The 18,195-nt window shown below is 47.5% G+C and overlaps 1 protein-coding gene across 2 annotated transcripts in view; it reads left to right on the top strand.

Annotated features, from left to right (window-relative positions):
* Positions 1-18,195, top strand: part of LOC147708847 (MFS-type transporter SLC18B1-like) — a 721,944-nt gene that overhangs the window by 644,104 nt on the left and 59,645 nt on the right. The window contains exon 12 of one of the 2 annotated variants that reach the window (XM_086927467.1): positions 9,526-9,619. The exons of the other annotated variant lie outside the window; for it this stretch is intronic. Coding sequence (XP_086783593.1) covers positions 9,526-9,619 — 94 coding nt within the window. The remainder of the gene's footprint in view (positions 1-9,525; positions 9,620-18,195) is intronic. 2 annotated transcript variants of the gene reach the window in all.

Raw genomic sequence — 18,195 nt, forward strand, 5'->3', positions numbered from 1 at the left:
CACTATCTTGTGCATCGCCACCAGCCCGCAAGTCGAGAATCTACGCATCAACCTCGCACCGGTAAGGATCACGACGCATTCCCTATTCTGCGCAAGCATTGATGCACGAGGCATCATCTCCCCCCGATTACAGAACAGACGCATCTCCCCTTTTGCGTGCCTTTTGTTCATTTTGCGTTAAGCATCCAGGTACATTTATTATCAACTTGAACTAAGTAACTTTTACCAACTTTAAGTCAATCTTACGTACAGTATTGTGGATTTTTGTCATTTGTGGTTTTGTGTTAAGTCTATATAAAGAATACTTATTTTTATAAAACCTTTGTTGTGTCCATATGTAGTGTTTTCACTGTATTAATGTGTATATTCACAAATGCTTAACACACTGCCTCTGAGATAAGCCTGTCTGCTCGTGCCAAGCTACCATGGGGGTGAGCAGTGGTTATTTAGAAGTGTAATCCCCTTGTTCTGACTTAGAATTAAGGGTCCCTATTTGGACAAAGGGGAATACCATTGCTAACTAGAGACCCCCAGATCTAACACCCACCTGGTTTGGGTGTTGGGAAAAGATGTAGGGCAAGGCCTTCAGCCAGACACTGCAGCCAGATTCCCAAACATGGTACCCACTTAACACAGCCTTTAGTTGACTCATTGCATTCTAGACACAGGTGTGACTGCAGGTCATGTCCTATTCCCAGTAACATTGTTCACAGTATTTGATGGGCACATCTTTCTGATTTGGCTACTGAATATTACACATTAGGGATGGCCTTTGTCCATACCTTGCACCCAATGTCCTGACTCAGTTCAGCTAGACAGTACCTGTCGCTGTTTCCAGCATTTGTGACCTATTGTGAAGCTCTGTACTAGCACCTGCCCTCAGCAACCCTCCGAGTTCAGCCTTAAGCCCTGTCTAGCAGGAACTTGCAACATGATGTGGTATTTGGCTTCTTCTTATGTCAATACTTTTTATTGCCTATGCATGCCCAATGTTTTTGCATTCTTACATATTGCATTGGGGAATTATAATGAGAAATGCACTTTTGGTAATCTCCCCATAACCTTCTATTCCCTTGACTGCTCTCCACACAATGTTCCATGGTAAACTTATAGATACTAGTTTTTGGAACGTTTCATGTATATTGAATATACTTGGTCAAAATGGTAAGCAATCCAAAAGATGCTTTTTCTACTGCTGCAAATAATACAGTTGTTTACAAAGACCACGAATACTAGAGAAAGTGCATGGGATTAGGTTTAAGGTTATAGAGTAAAGGTTTCATAATGCAATATCACCCCAGCTTTTCTTTGAAAATTGAGCTTCAGTTCAGCCAACACATGTTTCATTGAAAGGCATGTAAAAACCTGACTTCTTCAGGGATGATACATGAGTGTAAATCTGCTCAATCTTAAAAAGTATATCAGGCTAACCGGCACAATGGTGCTGTGATCATAAGTCAGTAGGTTAATGCTCTACAATACAGCAGCAAAGTAATACGCCAGGGAGAGTGCTCCTTGTGTACCTTAAGAAGCTATGGTGTCACATGCCTAATAACAAAACACGTGTTGGCTGAGCTGTTCTATGCTGGCTGTACAATTCTACAATTCATTGGAATTTTCATTGGCTGTGTGAACTTTAACTAGTCTTTTTGTGAAGATTTATGGTTACACCGCCTTGGCTCGAACAACTGAATCAGATTAAAGTAGACTGTACATCATTTATTGTTGGACTGAAGACTTTTTCTTACTACTTGAGTACTCAGACCAGTTTGTGGACAAATTAAAGTTCTTTTTAGCTAAACCAAGAGGTAGTTTAACTCTTTCTCACTCTTCTCATTGTCTACTCATTATCACACTCTGCACCCATCACTCATATCACTTATCCACATAGGAGATACCCAATAAAAGGAGCTCCTCTCAAGCAGGAGAGTTGTAGCCCACACCGTACTCTATGGGTAGGGTGTGATGAAGAACCCTATGATGAAGCATTGCCACCTAGGGTGGTGTGATGGATTTAGTCCTAAGAAGTATTGGTTCCCTGCAATAGTTTGACAACTTTATTTTCAGACTCTCAGTACTTTGGTGGTTGTATAGTGATAGGTGGCTGCCTCCTGAGCCTCTCACTACATTGGCACAGTCAAGCCTTTCATGCAAACCTCTTCATAATAGAAACATTTACATATAGAGTCATGGTTTAAGAAATAGAAGAGTGAGTTGGAGAGGAACAATTGCAATGTTTATTATTTCAATAGGCACTTGGGCTTTAACAAGAAAAGAGGCATAGGTTTTGTGAAGGGACTCTCCAAAGGCCCAGGACTAAACTTTCCCACTTGTTGTGTTGGTGTAAGATGTTGGCTTACTCATCTGATAGAGACTACTAGCTGCAGATTCCTTGACGTAGAATTATCCCAAGACGTAAGACTGGATCTGGAAAATTTTCTTTGCCACAGCATCTCTGCCCGCTGATGGGAGGGCAGTACCACGTGACTCCGCCCTGACATCCGCGGGCGTGACATCAGCAAGGTCACATCAGCCCCACCTAGTTGAGCCAATGTAAGTTTTTCTCTTTTACGCGTGCAACGTGGATCCGGATTATGTCCTGGCCTGTTTTCAGGCCTTCTATTCCTGCTTTGCGTTGAGGAACAGTGTGCGAATGCCTTCGGGCTTCAAGGCGTGTACCTCTTGTGCACGTACAATGTCTGCGACGGACCCTCACCTGATTTGCATGTGGTGTTTAGGCGAGCACCATGACTCGACGGATTGTGATGCCTGTCAGCACCTTAAACCGAAGTCACGGCGGGAGCGCCGGATAAATTTGCTGTTGGCCCGCTTGTCCAGGTCAGTGTTGTCCCAGCATCTGTGCCCTACCTCGGAAGCCAGGAGCCGCCGAGTCCATCTGAGACATCACCCTTCGCCACGGCTCCAAGGGCGTTGCTCGCTGACTGGTAGGTCCTGTAGTTTGTGTCTGAGGCACTGTCCTCCTTCAGCGCCCCTGCCTGTCCCCACCCTACCCGCCCACACCCTGCCCGCCTTTTCCAGGCGTTTGGGCGACTAGTGCCCAAATGACAGCCTACGCTGGAGCTCTGCAGCTCCTGAGACGGTCTCCTGAGACCTCCTGAGACGTTTGTGGATCCCTTGCCTCGCGCAGCACTGTCCGCGGAGTCGCCGGCGGTGCCGAAGGTTTCGACTTCAGGTTGTAGGAGGTTGGTGTCATCGAGGCGTGGTCTTACTGGGCTCCCCTCTTCAACACATGTCATCCCTGTCTTGCCACAAATCCCTACGGGGCTCCCTGTGGCATCACAGGAAGTCACCAGGACTCAGGGCTTGAGCCCGAGTTCCCCTCGGCCCTCTGACCGGGCGGCTGCCTCGCCAGAGGCAGAGCCGGCACCATTTTGGTGCCGCAGGCTTTCCTCTCCAGCCCTGGTGGTGCTGCGGGTGGATGCCAGGGCCTGGGGTCTTTTCTCAAGTCCTGCTCGGTCCTCTGCATAGGCGGCTGCCGCATGTGAGGTCGAGCCAGTGCCTTTTCGGCGCTTTTCCTTAGCCAAACCGGCTCTGACCTCACCCCATTCTCCGAGGGAGCACGTGGTGGTGGAGGTCGACTCAGCGCCGACAGTGCCCACTCCGGCACCGATCGATGCAGTGCCTGCACCTGTGGCAGACTCCACGGCACCGTGCCGGTATTGAGTCCTTGATTCGTCTCCTGAGGTTACTTCCTTTCCGGAGATTCATTATCTACTGGTCTCTTCCTCTCCGGAGACAGGACACCGCATTGTTGCTTTTTCACCTGCGTCTTCCAGGGAGGGCTCCTCGCCGTCCCCGCGGCCTCAATCCTCTGACCCTCTTTTTTGCAACTCGCGGTTGGCTTCTCCACCGGCTTCTTCCCCGGGGGCCCCTCCGGTCCCCCACTCATCCGTGGATCCCCCACCATTCCGGGGGTGGCCGCTTTTCCCTGTAGCTGGACTTGGGGACAGACGGCTCAGTTTGCAGCCGTTGCCCACGGACGAATTGCTTTCTCCCCCGCGGCACCCTACGGAGGCCATTGTTGTGTTGCCTTTGTTCGGGCTATTTCCACAGCCGCTGGCATTTTGCGGATGGGTGACCCCGTCACCCGATTCCCTAAAGATAATCTCTTGGAAGTTCTCCACCAGGGCTCTGGTGGACGGGAGCTGTTCCTTCCTTTTGAAGTGTCAGTTCTCTTCTGGGTGCGTCCTGCCACGGGTGATACGGTGCCTCAGTCACTCCTGCATCACCACCGTCCTGCTCTGCATGTCCCAGTCTGCCTTTCCTTCCACCCTTCTACTCAAGGCTCTCTTCTACGGACTGCTTTTCCGTCCATGCCTGTGGTTCTGTTTCCTCCGTCTCGGGAGGCACGGTGGTTGGATTCATGGGGGCATAACGCCTTTGCTTCTTCCAGTGCTGATTTACGGGCGTTCAACATTCTTTGTGTGTTGGCCAGGGCTGCCTCCAGCCTGTGGGATTCTGTGGAGTCCCTTCTTTCTCATGTCTCCCATGAGGGTGCCCACGCTGATCTAAGACACCATGGCCTTGTTTATTCTCCGTGCGGCCTTGGATCTTGCTGATGCTCTCGGCTGTGCTATGGCCAGTTCTGTGGCTCTTCATCGCCATGCTTGGCTAAGAGATGCTGTTTTATTAGGGAGCGTCTGGTTGACCTGCCCTTTGACGGGGTCCTTTTGTTCAACACTCATGCAGACTCCGCCATTCAGCGTCTCCTTGCGGGGCTCCTTCCTCCTTACCCTCTGTGGACGAGCTTGTTGATCCCTGGGCTTGACGGGAGGTGTTATCCCACCTGCTTCCTGGGATCTGTTTTCTTGAGTGGCCCGTTACATGCTTTGTATGGTTTGACATGCCTTCGGGGTCCTTTGGTTGGCCTCTCTCTTCTGTTGGCTGCTGGTTCAGCCCTTTGGCAAGTGTGTATTTTTTGGCTGATTGCTAAGTCATCTATGGTTTCTACCCCAGGTCTTATGTTCTTGTTCTCTGATTCGGGATTCTTTCCCTAAGAGTGGTTCCCATGTTTTCTTTGGGACGTGCCATACCCTAAGTTGGGTACTTGTAAATATTGTATAGCTTTGTCTTACGCTGGGAGGAGGTGGACTCCCTTTTGTGAATTCCTTGCCTTTCCTGACGTTGCTGTATACCGCTGGTGCGGCTCTCTTATCTTTGTCTGGGCGTAGCTCGCGCTGCTCATGGGTCTGTCATTTCAGTATCCGCTGCATCGCTGGGCCAGCTTGGCAGGCCGTCTACAGCGTTGCGCTGTGGTGTTTCCGCCTTTTTGTCCGGTGTTTTGGACTGATCCTCTGGTGTTCCATGGTGGATAGGATTTCTTGGTGTTTCCCTGTGTTCTGGTTAACAGGTTTTTGTCTGTCCTACGTGTTGTGTGACTACGTCTTTCTTCTCATGCCTGCTCTTCTTGACGGTGGAGCCGTTCCTGCCTTGTCCTTTGACTCGAGGCTGTGGCCGGTTCAGCTGTCCCCTTCACTGTGTGTGTGTTTTCCCGTGGAGGGTTTTGCCTCCATTTCTACCTCCCCTCCTTGGAGTTTTGGGGTGATTCTTTTCTTCCTCGGTACTCCTCTGCCATTGTCTGTCCCTCCGGGCCTTTTGGGCGGATGTTCCTGGCTAGGCTTTGGGTGTCCTGGCCTCCCTTCACCTCATCCTTGCTTCCTTCTGCTTGGTGAGGCTGTGCCGCCCTTCTTGTCCCCCTCACACTTCCCCTGCTGGGGCCTTGTGTTTCTTCTTTCTGGGAGGCTCTCTCGCAGGCCCTACTCCCTTCTGGGTATGGCTAGGGTATCTATTCTGCGAAAAGGAATCTGCGGCTAGTAGTCTCTGTCAGATGTACAAGTTACTTATCTTCGGTAACGATGTATCTGGTAGAGACTATTCTAGCCGCAGATACCTTCACTACCCTCCCTTCCTCCCTGTTATGCAAGGACCTTCAGCTGGTCTTACCCACTCGCCTGCCTCCGGGTGGTTATGTCTTCTGCGAGTGCCCTCTTTCGCTTCCTCCATAGTGAGATGCTTCGTTCTGTTGGTTTGAACCTCTCCTTCCTTTCTGGTGATTGGTCGGTGGGTTCATGGGTACTTATGCGTCCCTGCACTCTGGTCTTCCAGTGTGGGGCCTACTCATCCTCTTCTCCGTTTTTCATTGCTTGACGTTTCTGACTTCTCTCCAGTCCTCTGAGTTGGGGTCCCTTGGCTGTGCCTAGGCCCTTAGTTCTCTACATGCGATGCGCCTCTCCTTGCTGGTGTTGTCTTGGGGTAAATTGTCGTTACTCTTCTGTTCCAGCCTTGTTGTCCTTCACTGTTTATTAATTGTGGTTGCAGGCCTCTTCATCTGCTGTGAAATTTTTTCACTTGATTTTCTGCCCCAGGGAGGATGTCGTATTTGCTTGCAGGGTTGTTTCGGTGCCACAGTGCCTGGCGCTCTCCCGACTGGTGCTGTTCCTCACCATTCACTTCTTACCTTTTTGTTTTTCTTATTTTTTCGCACACTGTTACCATATTCTCACAGTTTTTGTTTGTGATGGCTCCACGGGATGGGGCTTATGTGACCTTGCTGACGTCACGCCGGCGGACGACGTCAGGGCGGAGTCACGTGGTACCGCCATCTCGGCGTGCAGAGATGCTGTGGCAAAGAAAATGCTGTGGCAAAGAAAATTTTCCGGATCCAGTTTTACATCTGGGGATAATTTTAAGTTGAAGAATTTGCGGGTAGAATCGTCTCTACCAGATACATCGTTACCGAAGGAAAGTAACTTGTACTTCAGTGAGACCAATGAGATTAATGAATGTAGTCCTAGCACCACAAGAATTGTAGCATAAATTCTTGATCAGTTCAAATGCAAAGAGCAAAGAACCCTGAACATTTGGCTGCAGAATTTAAGAAGTGTTGGACTTGACCCTCAGGGCAGGGTCACCCCCAAACGTTTTGCATTCACCCCTCCTATACTTCCTGACTTCGTTTTTGTTGGTTTAGGACTCTGTGCACTTTACCACTGCTAACAAATACTGAAATGCTTGTGCTCCTATATAAACATGGCAAAATTGGCTTACACCTGATTGGCATATTTATTTACTTATGGGCCCATAGTAAAATGGTATACCGTATGCAGAGTGCCTGTAAATTGTAATTGTAATTGTAATTTATATTTATATAGCGCATTATCACCAACGGTCTCTAAGCGCTTGCTTTGGGAACCCGTCCTGGTTTTTCCCTGTGAAATAACCCCCAAGGTGAAAGCCAGGCATCCCGCCGCGGGGGCCATAGTGGAGATTAAGCAAGCTATTGCCCGGAGTTGCAGAGTGTGAACCCGTGATTCGAGCAGGCACCGAAGCGAGAATTATCGAGTCTGTGGACATTTTGGGCTCAAGACCCTGCCGCCTCGGGAATTGAACACTGGTCCCGGGACTGACCTCTGCTTCATGGTCTGCCTCTTCTAACCATTGCAATATTGATAGGGGGGTTGTACCCAGTTAAAGTCACGGGGACCTGGGTAGACAATTGGTGATAAGAAGGGGTCCCAGTAACGTAGAAACTCAACTTACACGGTACAAATGAAGTCAAGCAAAAAGCAACTTGGTCCACAATGTTTTATTCACACTGTGGAAGCATATTTGAATATACATAATTCAAAACAATCTGTGGTTATTGTACAGTGCCCCAAAGTAGTAAAGAAGAAGGGAGGGTGTGATTGTGTAAGGAGGTAGTGAAGAAAGGAGGGGAAATATTTGATACTGGTGTAATCAGTAAATATGACAATTACTTATATATGTTACATAAAACTGTACATAAAACGGGACCGTTAGGTTCATACAGCTGATTTACGCAAAGATCATCCTCCACAAAGTTCATAAATTAAGACAGTTTGGAGTGGAGTTGATACGGACAGACTGGTCGTTGTCGACGTTTCGACCCTTATAAATGCAGACAATAATATTCTTGCTGTAGGGTCTTCATCAGGACATGGGGGATGGGACACGGAACCACGAGGTGGTATGATTAGGAACCGATGTCGTCTGATTTAAGGTCGATCTAGTAGATCATTTAACAAGGTCTCTGTAGTTACAAATGCATGTCATAGGTCCGGATTTCCACGAAGAAGCCAATTCCGATCGTCGTATTGAAACACGCCCGACGGGACTGGGGTTGATTCTTTCAATTACAATCAAGAGACGTCAAGTACGGAGTGAATCACGTCCTGATCGCTGCTCCAAATCGCAATCTTCTAACCATTGAGCCACACTTCTCCACTATTTAAATGCTACTTGTGGGCCTGCTGCACTTATTGTGCCACTGGCTTAAGTGGCCCCCTTAAAACATATCCAAGGCCTATCATTGCAGACTACATGCAGTTTTAAGCAGCCAATTTTTTTCCCCTTACAAAGCCTTAAACTCCCCATTTATTACATATATGTCACCCCTGAGGTAGGCCTTTAGTAGCCCATAGGTCAGGTTGCAGTGTAATTAAAAAGTTGGGCATGAGTTTTGCATGTCCTGATAGTGAAACATTCCTAAATTTGTTTTTCACAACCATGAGACCTACAGCTTCCATTGGACAACAGTCAGTTGCCTTATTACATTTATTAAATGCTTACCTTTGATTGGGAATCTGTAAATAATATGTGTTTGGTGTCTGAGAAATTGTGAATAAAAATCTTCTTTATTTGTAATGTTGTATTTTAAGTTGTACTTTTGAAAATGCCACTTTTAAAAAGTGTTTTTCGCCTTTCCTAGGTCACATAATTGAGAGTAGTTGGCAGTTGACCTTTGTTTATTCCTCCTAGGCAGCTGAACAACAGAGGTATTAGGTATGCCTGGGTGGGCCATCACTGGCAGGCAGGATTTGGGGGTGGGGCAGCCCCACTTGCAACTGAATGACTTGTGCACTTCCTTCACACAAAGGAAAGCCATGAGGCAAAGGAAGCAGGAAACTTTAAGCACTACAAAGGAAATTCTCTAGAAACTTCTCCTGCTTCAAAGGAGGCACCAGGTATAAAATGAGGAACCTCAGGCCACTCTTCAGTAGATCTGCAGAAGGACAGTCAGAGGACTGCCAGCTGCGTACATAATAGGACTGCTTTGCAGCACCTGGAAACCGCCAAAGGCCTGTCATGCTGTTTGAGTCCTGTTCCACTGCTTAACATTTTTCCACCAGGGTGTCTCTAAGGGCTATCAGAGCTTCAGGGACAGAAACAACTCCAACCAACTTGAACGTGCACCTAGACCCAACTTGAGTGAGTCCTAACCTCCTTACTGGTGTCCTTCCAGTCCTGGATTCTTAGTGGTGGTGCTAAGGGTACCCTGATAACCAAAATCAAAAGCTTGGGACTGAGAAAATGTTTGGACTAAAAACTGCTCTGAGAACTAAGAGGGGACTAGGGCCAACCTGCTTGTCCATCCCCCCAAGATGCATCGCCGGTTTTCCTGACCATGTGTGCTCACCTGTACCTATGCCTTGTATTTTGTATATTCCTTGTTGTACTAAAATATTATCTTTTTATTCCTTTTAGAGGGTTTATTGGACCAACACTTGGTGGATTCCTAAATGATAGATTTCACTTTGAATGGGCTTCAGCAATACAAGGAGCAATTTCTTTGGCTGTTGTGAGTACATATTTATTTCCTAGGGAACTGTAGTTGGGCAACTTTGCCTTGTTTCATACTGGTTTATTGAAAATATAAGCTATGAATGTCTAAATCCTGCTAGATTTCTGAAACCAATAACATACTAAGGACTCATCCATAATTATATGGAATACCTTACAATAAAATGTATTTTGATGGCTATTTAGCTGGCTGCCATGTAAATAATCAATCATTAGGGGGTTTGTATAGCGCGCTACTCACCTGTGAGGGTTGCAAGGTGCATGGGAGGGAGCGGCTCTGGATCAGTCGAAGAGCCAGGTCTTGAGGTCCTTCCTGAACTTGTGCAGGGTCGGGAGCGTCTGATGTTCACAGGGAGCTTGTTCCAGGTCTTGGTGACGATGCAGGAGAAGGCTCTTCCACCGGTTCTGTTTCTGTGGATGTGAGGGACCTCGGCCAGGGCGAGATCTGCGGAGTGGGGGTTCCTCTTGGGTACGTGGAAGGACACTCTCTCATTGAGGTATTTGAGTCCGATGTTGTTGAGGGATTTGTAGGCATGGATGAGGATCTTGAATTGTGGCCCTCTTCTCGACGGGGAGCCAGTGGAGGTCTTGTAAGTGTTGGGTCATGTGTTTGTGATGCAGAGTCCCAAGGACGATTCTAGCAGTGGCGTTCTGGATGGTTTGGAGTTTGTGTAGGAGAGTCCTGTTGATTCCAGCGTAGAGGGCGTTGCTGTAGTCTAGTCTGCTGGTTATGAGTGCATGGGTGACCATCCTTCTGCAGTCAGGGGAGATCCATTTGAAGGTCTTACGGAGGATGCAGTTGAAACTAGTGGAAGCGACAGCATTCATCTGGCGGCTCATGGAGAGAGACGAGTCCAGGGTATTGCCATGGTTACAATCGTGGTCTGTTGTGGTGGTAGGATTCATGATGGCGAAGAGCCACCAGTTGTTGTCCCAGGCGGAGGTGCAGGGTCCGAGGAGGAGGACCTCGTCTTCTGAGTTGAGCTTCAAGCAGCTGTCTTACATCCAAGCTGCCACTGCCAAGTTTTTCATTGCTTGCAGAGTCTGGTGTCTTCGGGGGATCTTCGTGAGTGAGAGGATGAGCTAGGTGTCGTCGGCATAGGATATGATGCTGAGCTCATGTTGTCTGATGATGGCGGCGAAGGAGGCCATTTAGATGTTGAAGAGCGTGGTGCTGAGAGAAGACCCCTGGGTCACTCCGCAGTTGATTTCCCTGGCTTCGGAGAGGAAGGGAGGGAGTAGAATTTTCTGGGTCTGCCTTATAGGAAGGATTGGATCCAGTCGAGGGCGGCTCCCTGTATCCTTGCGTGAAGTCTGGCTACGAGTGTGCGATGTGAGACAGTGTCGAAGGCTGTGGAGAGGTCCAGAAGGATGAGGGCCGCTGTGTGCTGTGAATGCTGCGGAATCCGGACTGGGAAGCGTTGACGATGGAGTTTTCTTCAATGAAAGAGGTCAGCTGGGTAACTTTGGCTGCGAAGGGGAGGAGAGAGATGGGCCAATAGTTCTTCAGGTCCGTAGGGTAGGCTGTGGGTTTCTTGAGGAGGGGTTTCACCTCTGCCTGTTTCGTCTGGGCAGATGCCGGATCTGAGGGAGGCGTTGATTTTCCATCCTAGTTCGGGTGCGATGACAGCGGTGGCCCTGTGGAAGATGTGAGGTAGGCAGGGGTCCGTTGGGCCCCTGAGTGAGTTTTCTTCATGGTTGAGGTGATGAGTTCTGCGGTCACAGGATTCCAGAACCTGATGATTGGCTTGTCAGTGGTGGTGGTTAGGGGAGTAGTGTCCGGTGCTGATTTGCTGAAGTGGTTGCATAGGGCCTTAATCTTCAGATTAAGAAGTAGGAGCTTAGCTTGTCGCAGAGTTTCTGGGAGGGCGTGATATCTGAGGCTTCGCAGGTGGGTTTTGCGATTTGCTACATGACGTTTAACAGCTCCTTGATGTTAGTCGCGTTGGTCTGGACTATGTCTCTTATGAAGGTCCGTTTGGTTTCTCTTATGCGCTGGTGGTATTCTATTTTGTGGTTGTTATGGGCTTCCGTGGTTTTCTGGTGTCGCCAGGTTTTCTCTAGGCGTCTGCAGGTGCATCTGGCTTCTTGAAGTTCCATGGTAAACAAGGCTGCCTTCAGGGGGGTTGTTTGGCGGTGTGGCGGAGGGGTGCTATCTTGTCGGCGCAGCAGGAGACTCAGCAGTGAAATTCCCTCACTGCGGAGTTGATGTTGGTGGTGTTGCTGGGGGGGTTTTTGACGAAGGATAGTGATGAGGTGCTCCTCTATGATCTTGCTCCAGTTCCGTCAGGGCGGGCGCGGGGCTGGCTTGGCTGCGGTGGTGGTGTTGAAGGAGAAGTGGATGCAGTAGTGGTCTGTCCAGATGGGCTCGGTGGTGTGGCTGAACAGGATGTTAGTTTCTCCCGTGAAGATGGGGTCAAGTGTGTGACCCGCTCTGTGGGTGGGCATGTTTATGAGCTTCTCAACTAACTACCTGCCCACTGGCTAAATTGTAGACATTTTTTAACAGTTAGCCTTGGCTCTGCTAGCTAAATGGTAAAGATTCTACACAGTTTAGTTGGCAGTCATACAAATAACTAAGAAAGTTAGATTTTTACTGGTCCGCTAGCTAAATAGCAGAGATTTTTTACTGTTTGGCCACCAGTCATGCAAATAGAAAAAACACTTTACTATTTCATGGCCTGCAGCTAACTAACAGACATTATGTACTGTTTGGCCAGCAGTCAAGTAGATAGCAATGAAAATGAACTCTTTACCCGGATGCTAACAAAAGAGCAGACATTATGTATAATTTGGCCGACAGCAATGCAAATGTCAAGTAAACTTAATTATTTACCAGGCTGTTGGCTAAATATCAGAAATGGTGTACTATTTGGCTAATGACCTTGCAAATAGCAGATAAATGTCACTACTTAAATACAAGAAATTCTGTACTATTTGGTGACTGACTGTGCCAACAGCAAATGAACTTACCTGGATGCTAGTTAACCCCTTGACTGCTGGGGCTCTCCATCCCCCCACCATGCTGAGCCCTTTTTGGCTATTTGGGGTAATTTGTGCTTAGGCCTCCATACCTTTGTGTCCACGTTAGGTATCCATGCCAAATGTATGTGCTTTTTTTTACCAACATCCTTGGGATTTTAAAGGTACCCAAGATTTGTGGATTCCCCTGGTGGGGACTGAAAAAATAGCCACAGTATAGCTAAATGTTGAGTTTTGGGGGGGAAATAGGGGAAAAAAGTACTCTGCATACAAGTGTCTGGTTATTCACTTCATAAAATGGCATCAATGAACGGTTTACTGTGCTAAAGTCACCATCTGCCCAGCTTTCAGGGACATGCCCAGTGGAATAAAAAAAAAATTCTTTACCACAATTTTGGCATTTTTGAAAGATACAGCCCATTTTTCCTATTTTTTGTGCTTTTAACCTACTTCCTGTTTGTGCTGGCAACCAGTGTGAAACCCATGGGTGATCTAGGAAAGCTATATATTTCTGAAAAGTGGACAACATTCTGAATTCGGCAAAGAGTTCTATGTGTAGATCCTGCAAGATTTACCCAAAGAAACTTAGGGCCTCATTACGATGTTGGGACGGAGACTGACTGACATGTAGTCGTTGGTTCCACCTGCCATATTATGATACAACCGCAGAGTAAGCGGTCGGAAACATGCAGTTCACTATTCCAACATGTGCTGCGGCCAAGCCGCCATAGTAAAAGACATGTGTGCAAACATACATGCACCGTGGCCAGGCACCATGTGGTACATTAATGTTTGGGGGCACCTCCTGCATCCCTCCTGGCCACATAACGGAGGCCCACAGCGGGCGTGGGTCCTGCTAGAGACCCCCAAAGTACTTTACGATAAACTTTCCATGTTTGTGGGACCACAATGAAAAGGCTGTGGGAATAGGACATGATAATCCCTGACCAACATCCTATTAAGGCCCTAAATTCTGAAATAGTGAAAGGAGTAGGAAGAAAACAACCATAGGAGTAGGAACAAAACAACCATTTGTGATAATGTTTTTATCTATAAAGTTTTGTCACGCAGACCAATTTATAAAAGCAATTTATCATTGTGTTTGCTAGACTCTTTTGGTTGTGGGGATATATGGGGTTTGTAGGTTCTCCAAGAACCTGAGGTACCCAAAGCCAACAACTAAGCTGCACCGTACAATGATTTTCAATGTGTACTGAGTATAGACCAATTCATATGGTGAAAATGTGTAGAGTGAAAAATAGGTATCAAGGTAACCTATGTATTTCTAAAATGGTTACTAGATATGGAATTTAGGTGCAGCAGTTATTTGTACATATCAACATTTGTGGTTACCCATAGGAGCACATGATTTAGAGGGATTATTCAAAATATCTTCTTTCTTACACACTGGCTTACACTTGAAAGTCACACATGCAGTGAAATCCATTTGTTAATAACAAATATCCTACTATTCTATGCTCCCACATGTATTCTGATAAAAATCGTAACTCACTTTTGCAGGTAGGCCTAGAGCATGCAACAGGCCTGTTGTTTTTTTTTTTTTTACAAGTATGTCGCTGTGTATTTTGGGTCATAGCTCAGCCAGCATGTAGAGAAACCTAGCAAACCTGTACATTTTTAAAAACTAGACATTTAGGAGAATCCAGGATTAGGTGGCTTGCCTGGCTCTTGCCAGGTTGTTATATCCAGAATCTCTTTCAAACATTGACAAAAAGACAAAAAAAATTCTCACATATCTGATGGAAAGTTCTGGAACCTGCAGGAAGCCACAGACGTCCTTCCACCCAGCGTTTCTTTAAGTCTTCCAATTAAAATGGTACCACACTTGTGTTGGTAGGTCTAGTGCTTCTAACAGGAAATGGCCCAAAACGCAACATGGATGCATGACCCTTTTCCACTCAAAACGGATCTGTTTCTTAGCAAAGTTGTTGAGCATTCGATGTTGGACCTTAGCTCAGTCTGCACCTAGGAAATGTAGCAAACCTTGTAGATTTTTGCTAATTAGACACCTATGGCAATCCAGGATGGGTGACTTGCGTCGCTTCACCAGGTTGTTTTACCTAGAATCTTTTGCAAACCTCAAACTTAGGGAGAAAACAAATTTCTTACATATTTGTGATGGAAAGTTCTGGAATTTGCAGGGAACCATAATCATCTTCCACCCAGCATTCCCATTAGTCTTCGGATAAAAATAGTACCTCCCTTGTATGGGTAGGCCTAGTGCCTCTAACAGGAAACAACCCAAAACGCAACATCACATTTTTCCACTCAAAACGGATCAGTTTATTGCACAGTATGTAACTGTGGAGTTTGGGCCATAGCTCAGCTAGCACGTAGGGAAACCTAGCAAACCTGTACATTGTTTAAAACTACACATCTAGGAGAATCCAGGACAGGGTGACTTGCATGGCTCTTGCCAGGTTGTTGTACCAAGAATTCCTTAGAAGCCTCAAACGTTGACTAAAAAAAACATTTTCCACACCTTCATTTCTGTGATGTAAAGTTCCAGAATCTGCAGGGACCCTCAATCTTCCTTCCTCCCAGCATTCCCCAAAGTGTTCGTATTATGCTACCTCACTTATGTGGGTAGGTCTAGTGCCTACTACAGGAAAGGGTCCAAAACACAACATGGATACATCACATTTTTCCACTCAAAACTGACCTGTTTTTGTAAAGTGTGTAGCTTTGGATTTTGGGACTTAGCTCAGCTACCACCTAGGGAAACGTTACAAACCTGTAAAAAAAAATGTAAATTAGACTCCTATGGGAATCCAAGATGGGGTGTTGTGCGTCGTTCTAGCCCAGCTGTTTTATCCAGAATCCCTTGCAAACTTCACACTCTAAAAAGAACATTGTCTTCACATTTCTATGATGGAAAGTTCTGGAATATACAGGGAGCCACAAACTTCCTTCCATCCAGCATTCCCCTGAGTCTTACAAAGATAGTATTTCACTTGTGTGAGTAGGCCTTCAACAGGAAATAGCCCAAAACGCAACATGGATACATCACTGTTTTCCATTTAAAACTTACCCGTTTTTTGCAAAGTGGGTAGCTGTGGATTTTACACCTTAGCTCAGCTGGCACCTAGTAAAACTTAGAAAACCAGTAAATCTTTAATACACCTAAGGCAATGCAGGATGGGTGACTTGCATTGCTATCCCCAGGTTGTTCAACCAGAAGCCCTTGCAAACCTCAAACTTTGAAAATAACACTTTCCTCTCGTTTTTTTTAGATGGAAAGTTCAGGGATCTGGTGGTAGCCACAAACTTCCTTCTACCCATGTCTTCAGATAAAAATGTACCCCACTGGTATGTGAAGGCCTAGAGCCCGCAACAGGAAATTCCCAAAAACACAACATGAACACTTCACATTTTTCCGCTCAAACATGACCCCCTTTTTGCAAAGTGGGTAACTGTGCATTGTTGTCCCTAGATTTGCCAGCACAGAGGAAGCCTAGCAGACCCGCATATTTTTAAAAACTAAACACCTGGGGGAATCCATGATGGTGTGATTTGTGTGGATTCCATGAGCTTTTTTACCCACAATACGCTGCAAAGCTCAAACCTTGCCTGCAATCATAAATTTTCTCTACATTTCAGTGATGGTACCTTCCAGAAACTGCAAGAACCCACCAACTTCCTACCACCTAGCAGGAGTACTGTTTCCTAATGTATGTGGGGTGGGTGCATGGCCATGGTCATGCCCCCACCTCTATAAACATATAAAATTACTAATCCCTGGTATCTAGTGGGCAAAAAGACTGCTCTAAAGAAACATTCCTGAGGGGAGAGAAATCCCTTGCATAAGGGGCTGGTTCCTCCAATCACAGCGATGTGTAGTGCGTGGATCTCTGATTGGGGCTCGCTCTCCTGTGGTGGTCCCCTAGCAGGGAACCACTTGACAGGACTACCTTTTGAAAGGGGAGATTCTTCCCTTTCCAGAGCCTCTCCTTTTAGAATCATTGCTTAGTCCCCCAATCACTGATTTAGTGAAAGTATAAATAACCTCTTTCCAACTGTCTCAGTGTCAGTCAATGGCCGATAACCACACTGGGGAGGGTGTGCAGGTGTCAGCCATTGGCCGACACCTGCTGCAATGTTAAATGGCAAACATTACATGTCATTTGGCCTTGGAGATAGCAAAGAAACTTCAATATTTACCTGCCCACTGACAAAATAGCAGAAATTATATTCTACTTGGCCAGCAGCCATGCAAATAGAAAATAATTTTCATTATTCACATAGTAGCTGGCTAAATAGCAGACTGGATGTCCAACTTGTCCAGTAACCATGCCAATAGGAGAGAAACTTTACTATTTACTGGCCTGCTGTCTACCCTTAGCTGAAAGAAACACGTTAGTGTTAGATTACTTACCTTAGAATATCCCCCAGGCGTCAGACTGGATCCGGAAAGTTTTCATCAGCAGTACCCCTTCGCGTCAGTAGGCGTCGTCTGCGGCTCCACGTCCGTCGTCGGCGTCGTTATCGACGGGATGACGTCGCTAGAGAACTTAGATGCTTCCCTCGTGCACTCACATCAGTTCTTCTTTTTTCCACGTCAGCAAGCGCAGATCCGTGAAGAGCGTACCCTTAGTAATTTTTTGACTAACTTTTTGGACATTTTTGTCTAACTTTTTCGAGTCCACTCGACTCCTGGTGCCAGTAGGGATGCCCAGTTTCAAGCCGTGTGACGCCTGTCACTGACTGATGTCGGTAACTGACCCCCACCGCCGGTGTCTCTACTGTTTGAGGGCCGACCAAGATGACATGTTGTGCCCCGACTGCCGGGCCTTGACGTCGAAGGCTAGGCGGGAGCGGTCCCACAAGCTACTCTAGCTCCGGCAGTTGGCTCCGTGCCACTCAAGGTCCCGGTCGAGGAGGAAGTCGAAGGACCGGTCGCGGAGCCGGAGTCATCACCGATCGTCAGGATCCAAGTTCTCGCACTCGGGTAAGTTGAGGCATGGCAAAAAGAAGTTGAAGAAACACCATTGTTCTTCGACCTCCCCTCGCCGGTCGGGCGAATCGGCTGAGGGTTCAGGTGGCACCGCCGTCGCGGTTCCGACGGAGCCCAGGCAGTTGCATCCAGCAACACACCCTTCCTTTCCTGGGCTCAATGCGATTCTGGAGCAGATTCAAGACTTCCTCGTGGCCATGAGGACTCTCTTTCTGCTGGCGGGCCCGGCCGGCGTGTCTTCGGGCCCCACGGGTCCAACAAGGGGTCCTAGCCCTGTGTTGCTGGTGGCTTTGGCCACTGCCTCGACACCGCCGGTGACTTCGATCATGGCTCCCCAGGAACCCGTGGGATCCAGGCCTAACGCCGACTGGTGAGTTGTTCACCTATGCCCGGCTCCGTCATTTCTGCCTGTTTATCATGACACGGATCAAGGGGAGGACTGGGAGGGGTCTGAGGACCCCCTGGCACAGCAGTGCCAGTTAAGTCAGGACTGGGCAGACTTCGCCTGACACTGGTTTTCTCTCTCCTCCTTCCGTGGCTACGGAGGAGGGAGAAACTTATGCTGTGGTGCTGCGCAAGGCATCCACGGCCCTGGGCCTTGAGCTCCCTGCAGCAGC

Source organism: Lissotriton vulgaris, chromosome 6 (genome assembly GCF_964263255.1).
Source record: "Lissotriton vulgaris chromosome 6, aLisVul1.2, whole genome shotgun sequence".
Classification (NCBI taxonomy): Eukaryota; Metazoa; Chordata; class Amphibia; order Caudata; family Salamandridae; genus Lissotriton; species Lissotriton vulgaris.